The 7500-nt window shown below is 37.2% G+C and overlaps 1 protein-coding gene across 4 annotated transcripts in view; it reads left to right on the top strand.

Moving 5' to 3' along the window:
• The window catches only part of LOC125037750 (succinate--hydroxymethylglutarate CoA-transferase-like), a 16367-nt gene that overhangs the window by 2482 nt on the left and 6385 nt on the right, over positions 1-7500 (top strand). The window contains exon 1 of one of the 4 annotated variants that reach the window (XM_047630945.1): positions 7035-7067. The exons of 1 other annotated variant lie outside the window; for it this stretch is intronic. In XM_047630945.1, coding sequence (XP_047486901.1) covers positions 7058-7067 — 10 coding nt within the window. In that variant the 5' untranslated portion in view covers positions 7035-7057. Of the gene's footprint in view, positions 1-7034; positions 7162-7500 lie in introns of those variants that run through there. 2 more of the 4 variants (XM_047630946.1, XM_047630948.1) reach the window with 2 other exon arrangements.

Consider the following 7500-nt stretch of genomic DNA (forward strand, 5'->3'; position numbering starts at 1 on the left):
TCTCTCTCTCCCTCTCTCTCTCTGCCCTCCCTCCCCCCCAATCCTCTCTCCCTCACTCCCTCCCCCATTCTCTCTCTCTCTCCAGTCTCTCAGTCTCTCCTCTCTCCCTCGTCCCCATCTCTCTCTCTCTCGTCTCAGTCTCTCTCTCTCTCTCTCTCTCTATCAAATCTATCTATCTATATAACTATCTATCTATCTATCTATCAGATATATCTACTATCTATCTACCTATCTCACCTATCTATCTATCCTATATATCAATCAATATGTGTACTAAAATAAAATATATATTTAGTTATATATATATATATAAATATATATTATATATATATAGTTATACATATTTATATATATACATAAATAAATATACATGATATATACATAGTACAAGTATATATAAATATATGAGTGTGTCTATAAGGTTATATATATATATATATATATAAAAATATAAAATTTAGATAATATACATCTATATATAAAGAAAATTTATGTAATTTATATATATATCTATAACATATAAACAGAAATTATATAAATATATGAAATAAAATATATCTAACAATAACTGTTGGGTAGTGATGGTGCCTGGCATGTACATGTTCAGTGTTTTTGTGAGGTATTCAAATAACTGTTTTGAAAAACATTTCTATAAGTTAGGTTTTCCAGGCATCCAATCATATAATATAAATATATAATATGATAGATAATAAATATATATAATAATATATATAAAATAAATATATAATTATAATATACATATATACATAAAATATATAACATAATATATAATATAATATATACATATATGGGTGCAACAACATAATTATTCAAAAGGTTTCAGTATGTCCTATAGAATTGAAATATTTTTATATAAACCAAAGTACCAACATTAATGGTAAAATAGCTATTATTTGAGTTATAAAACAAAGTTAAAGGAAATTCCAATTAAAGGTTCCTTATTAATCAATTATTCAGCATTGTGTATATATCTAAACACATACACAGATATAACATACCTCTTTTTTTTCTCCCCACACGATTAGTACTTTCCAGCTCACCTGAACATGTCCACTTGTAAAAGCAACCCAGGTGGAATGACTTATTGAGACAAAACCAAAATATTGTCGAAAACAATTCAAATATGAGTACTCATCTGTAATTCTAATAAACAGCTAACAATCTTCACAATAACCTTCATTAAGGCTTCATTTAAACATTCAAAAAAGTATATTTAAAATACTATCACACCTTAAAAAATACTGCAATGTGTGTTAAAAATATGCACTACCTGGTACAAAATCACATTTAGGTTTTAACAAAAGAAGAAATCTCAACACTTTTAGCATTTGTCCTTCTTAAGAGTATTGTACCACCTACCAAATGAGACATCATAATTGGGCTTAAAACCTAGTCATTTCAAAATAACTCTATTTTAACACCAGGAAAGTGTTGAGGACCATTTTTAAGATTCGTCTAGACTACACAGCACTTACTTGTCTAAGGTTCACTGCTGTAATGATAATGATTGTAACAAATATAATTCCACTTGAGATTATTTCATTATATACTAATGTTTAAAATAACCGCTACAATAATTAATCAATAAGAATAATAAAAAATTCATTTCATTATCGTGTCCACAATATTTAGATACTATATATTATTGTATTTGTTGGCTTATTTTAATCACCGATCATATTGTACATTTTTTCAAATTTCTATTTCACATAATGACTAAACATTTGAAATAAAAAATAATTTTGCAATTAAGAGCTTACCTAGCTAGCAATAAGAACTAGGTATCACATTGAACCAAAGGGCATTGAGCTTTTAAAACTACAGCAGAGCAATTTCTCTTGTATGTTCAAATCAACCAAGAGCAACCTTAATCTCAATGACCAAATTCCCTAAAATTCAAACCTCACCATCTATCCCTTCATGCATTAACAAATACCCCTGAATAGATACAATTCTGACACACAAGCTTTCAATTAAGATTTCAGTTATGCAAAATATATAATTACTTAAAAAGTGGAATACCTAACGGATGGTATAAGTTGTAAAATAAGAACAATCTCCGAAATTATATACATCATCATCTTAACATATTATGCCAATATATCAGATAACTTTTATGAAGTCATTAAGTCTATCATTAAGTTCTGAAAAAAGGAAAAAAATGCCAACAAAGGTAAATTAGAAGTCAAGAAGTACACTTAGAAATGAAGAATCATGGAAAAGAATTTGCAAGAGAACGATAAATATACACAAAAATCTTCCACCAATGCACAGCACATTAATATACGTCTTATGTATTATATATATAAAAACTCATCTTCATAAGACATGTATTTGGTCGAAGTGATGGCACTAAACATAAATACAATCCTTGTTTAATACTACTGGGGATAAATGAACATTACCATTACAATTTTTTTGGATGCAGATTACTATGATAAATGCCAACAAAAATATGAAAACAGTATAAGTAAACGACTCTGAAGAATTCTTTAAAACAGGTGATCCATTATTGTGAGAAAAATACCAAAAAAAAATTTTAGTTTTTGCAATCCATTGAAATTTGAAGACTGACAATATCCATTAACCAAGCAAAGAACTCATCACAGTTACTGCATGCATTGTGGATTTGCACCAATATGGGAATCTATCAAAATCCATGACCAGCAGCCCCAATCTCCCCAGTAAATGATGTTGGCAACAATTGCTCCCATGAAACCAGGTAATACATTGCAATCTGATATAGGGGGCTTTTTCTGCAGCTTTTATGAGGAGATAAACCAGACCTCATTCCTCTACTGATATACCAAAGCTGGATGAAGCGCATCTTACATCTCCATCCCCTTACTGCTGCTCCTTCTACGTGTCTGTCAACGTAGGCCCCACTGCCTGGAATTGGGGAATCTCCAACCCTACCAGGAATCTTGTGAGTGGCCCCAATGGTTTGACGTTCGCAACCCGGCAATGGTGTCCTTGAGCATCTATGGCAATCATACCAATGGTGTCAAGGGTTCCTGTATTAAAATTGTTTCCCGCTTGTGCATTGCCCCATTTTTTTACTTTTCGTGGATACATCTACAGGAGTATAGGGTCCACAACTTCTGTAGGGTCCTGGCTGAACATTCTTCAGTAATTAGTTGACAGGATTCTTCTTTTCCAATGCTCATGTAGTTCAACAGAATTAGCAGTCCGTCTAATCTTCTTCCTGTATCCCATTGGAAGCAAATCTGTGGCCTGATCTCCCACAAGCAGATGTATGCGTGTTGTTCAAGTAACATTCTAAAACGAGCAATCAGATATTGCTCTCTTAACCATCTCCGCCAGGGCAGCAACGCACCAACACATCAGTGGTTCCTGTTATAAAATGGATTAGCTCTAGGAAGTACTTGACATAAAATATAATCCAGTTTGTAAAAAAGATGAGTTATTTACCAGATAATTAAAAAACTAAACATACTGAGTTCTTAACATTGCACCTGTAACTGCAACAACATTAATGACCATATTACACAATCTAATACAAATACTAACTATAAATATTAAATATATAAAAACTCTCACAAATTGACTACCCATCCATATCATGCATACAACGACGTCTCTCTCCATTTTCGTCAGGACTTCTCCTCCAAACCTACAGATCCAGCACACGGCACCTCCTCACACACAGAACACTTTCTCATACAGCATCATAAAGCAAACCCTTGTCATTGTACAGCACAATCCATGCTGAAAAACAAGAACATAGTGCTTATGTCAGTCTTTAATGAGCATCCTTTGCCAGAGGAAAATGAGCATAAATATCCTTGCTGAAGAACGAAATAATGTATAATAGTTTTTTTATCAACCATTACATGATATTATGTGCATAGAGGAACTATTCTCAGAGTACGTAGTGGTGTGTGTGTGTGTGTTGTGTGGGTGTGTGGTGTTTTGTGTGTGTGGTGTGTGTGTGTGTGTGTGTGTGTGTGTGTGGTTGTTGGTGTGTGTTGTGTGTGTGTGAGTGTGTGGTGTGTGTGTGTGTGTGTGTGTGTGTGTGTGGGTGGTTTGTGTTGTGGTTGTGTTTGTGTGTGTGTGAGAGTGTGTGTGTGTGTGTGTGGTGTGTTGGATGTGTGTGTGTGTGTGTGTGTGTGTGTGTTTGTGTGTGTTTGTGTGTGTGTTTGTAGGTGTGTGTGTTGTGTGTGTGTGGTGAGTGTTGTGTTGTGTGTGTGTGTGGTGTGATGTGTGTTTTATTGTGTGTGTGTGTGTGTTTATGTGTGTGTGTGTGTTTTATGTGTGTGGGGTGTTTTAATGGTGTGTGTGTGTGTGTGTGTGTTTTTGTGTGTGTGTGTGTGTGTGTGTGTGGGTGTGTGTGTGTGTGTGTGTGTGTGTGTGGGTGTGTGTGTGGTTTTGTGTGTGTGTGTGTGGGTTGTTTGTGTGTGTGTGTGTTGTGTGTTTTTGTGTGTGTGTGTGTTTTGTGTGGGTGTGTGTGTGTGTGTTTTGTGGTGTGTTGTTGTGTGTGTGTGTTGGTGTGTGTGTATTGTTTTGTGTGTGTGTGTTTTGTTGTGTGTTGTGTTTGTGTGTGTGTGTGGTTTTGTGTTGTGTTGTTTTGTGTGTGTGATGTGGTGTTTTGTGTGTGTGTGTGTGTGTTTTGTGTGTGTGTGGTGTGTTTTGTGGTGTGGTGTGTTATGTGTGTGTGGTGTGGTGGTGTGTGTGTGGGTGTGGTGTGTTTTGTGTGTGTGTGTGTGTGGTGGTGGTGGGTGTGTGGTGTGTTTTTGGGTGTGGGTGTGTGTTTGTGTTGTGTGTGTGGTTTATGTGTGTGTGTGGTGTGTGTTTGTGTGTGTTGTGGGTGTGTTTTGTGGTGTGTGGGTGGGTGTGTTTTGGGGGTGTGGGTTGTGTTTTGTGTGTGTGTGGGGGGGTTGTGGGGGTGGGGGTGTGGGTTTTGTTGTGTGTGTGGGTGTGGTGTGTGTGTGTGGGTTGTTTGTGTGTGGGGTGGGGGGGGTTTGGTGGGTGTGTGTGTGTGGTTTGGTGTGGGGGGGGGGGGTTTTGTGTTGTTGGGGTGTTGTGGGTTTGTGTGTGTGTGTGTTGGGTGTGTTTTGTGTGTGTGTTGTGTGTGTGTTGGTTGTGGGTTGTGTGTGTGTGTTTTGTGGTGTGGTGTGTGGTGTGTGTGTGTTGTTGTGTGTGTGTGTGTGTGTGTGTGTTTTGTTGTGGGGGTGTGTTTTTGTGTGTGTGTGTGTGTGTTTTGTGTGTGTGTTGTGTGTTTTGGTGGTGGGTGGTTTTTGTGTGTGTGTAAGGTGTGTTTTGTGGTGTGTGTGGTGTGTTTTTGTGGGGGTGTGTGTTGTGTGTTTTGGGTGTGTTGTGTTTTGTTGTGTGTGGGGTGTTGGGGTGTGTGTGTGTGTGTGGGTGTGTGTGTGTGTTGTGTGGTGTGAGAGTGTGTGTGTTGTGTGTGTGTTGTTTGTGTGTGTGTGTGTTTTTGTGTGTGTGTTTTGTGTGTGTGTGTGTGTGGTGTTTTGTGTTGTGTGTGTTTTTGTGTGTGTGTGGTGTGTTTTGTGTGTGTGTTGTTTTCTGTGTGTGTGTGTGGTGTTTTCTAGTGTGTGTCTGTGGTGGTGTTGAGTGTTCTGTGTTTTTGATGTGTGTGTTTTGTGTGTTTGTGTGTGTGTGTGTTGTGTGGTGTGTATGGTTGTTGTGTTGTGTGGTGTTTTGTGTTTGAGTGTGTGTGTGTGTGTGTGTGTGTGTTGTAGTTTTGTGTGTGTGTGTGTGTGTGTGTGTTTTTGTGTGGTGTGTGTGTGTGTTTTGTGTGTGTGTGTTGTTTTGTGTGTGTGTGTGTGTGTTTTGTGTGTTGTGTGGTGTTTTGTGTGTGTGTAATGTGTGTTTTTGTGTGGTGTGTGGTGGTGTTTTGTGTGTGTGGTGTGTGTGTGTTTTGTGTGTGTGGTGTGTGGTTTTGTGTGTTGTGTGTGGTGGTGTGTGTGGTGGTTGTGTGTGTGTGTGTTGTGTGGTGTGGTTTTGTGTTGTGTGTGTGGTGTGTTTTGTGTGTGTGTGTGTTTTGTGGTTTTTTTTGTGTGTGTGTGGTGTGTGTTTTTGTGTGTGTGGTGGTTTGTGTGTTTGTGTGTGTGTTGTTGTGTGTGTTGTGTGTATTCTGTGTGTGTGTGTGTGTTTTCTATGAGTGTGACGGTTTCTGTCTGTGGTGTATTGTGTTTCTGTGGTGGTGTGTTTTTCTGTGTGTATGTGTGGGTTTTCTGTGTGTGTTTGGATTTTCCTGTGTGTGTGTGTGTGTGTGTGTGTTTTGTGTGTGTGTGTGTGTGTGTGTTTTGTGGTGTGTGTGTTGTTGTGTGTTTGTGTGTGTGTGTGAGTGTTTTGGTGTGGTGTGGTGTGTTTTTGTGTGTGTGTGTTTTTGTGTGTGTGTGTTTCTTTGTGTGTTTTGTGTGTGTGTGTGATTTTTGTGTGTGTGTGTGTTTTGTGTGTGTTTTGTCTGTTTTGTCTGTTTGTCCTGTTTGTCTGTGTTTGGGTTTTTTATGTTTTTGTTTGGTTGGTTTGTTTGGTTTTTTGTTTGTTTGTTTGGTTTGTTTGTTATATATCTAATTCCCATAAATGTTACTAACAATCAGGAACATCTCCTTAACACTATCCAACCTTTTGCCGTTGAAGTTAACAAATGGACAGGTTTATCACAAGAGGCAGGTGATCCCTTAGGAGAACTCTCTTTCCTTGGACGTCATTACTTCATGGTAAGTAACACCACTAGGGAATACTAAGGCAGTATCTTCATTTTCTCCCCACCTCCACGTGCTCATCGTCTGTTTTTTGTTGTGGGCAATCAGCATGATGAGTAACAAACGTCGCCGATATATGAATTAGGGTTTGACTTTATCTTCCTTTATTGACAATAAATTTTCAAATGGTACTGATAATATAGGGCACAACCTAACTGGGTAGGAATGTATTTTTTATTCAATCATTTTGACACAGCCATGGCAATAATACAGTATGTAAGTCATATTAATACCCTTTAGTTATCTAAAACCAAAAACCGTACATCCAGACAGGTGGAAGAGTCAGCATGATCCCGTGTAAATTGTCTTCCAATCTCTTATCTTATACGCAATTGTGACAGCATAGGTGCAAGTATGAAATCATCCTAGTATAATGTTAGAATTGCAATAGGTATATAGTGTATAAGTATAAATTGATTTTAAGATAAAGACCATGCTCTGGAATGCATAAAATCTTTACTAGTCTGCTAACACATTTTTCATTTTCATTTTATTTTTTATTCATTTTCATTCCACGTTCTTGGAAAACGATGGCTGTTTATAGTAGGATTTGTCAGTGATTAAGAATAGAGACAGTATTATTTTAATATCAAGGCAGGCCATGCATTGTACCAGGGGAATTGTGGGGTAAGTGTGAAAATAAAATTAATAATAATGACAAATTACAATGTTGTCTGGACTCATTGGTAATTACTGCTCGGAGGCCCTCCAGCAAAGGCATTCAATGCTG

This window comes from Penaeus chinensis, chromosome 24 (assembly GCF_019202785.1).
Source record: "Penaeus chinensis breed Huanghai No. 1 chromosome 24, ASM1920278v2, whole genome shotgun sequence".
Classification (NCBI taxonomy): domain Eukaryota; kingdom Metazoa; phylum Arthropoda; class Malacostraca; order Decapoda; family Penaeidae; genus Penaeus; species Penaeus chinensis.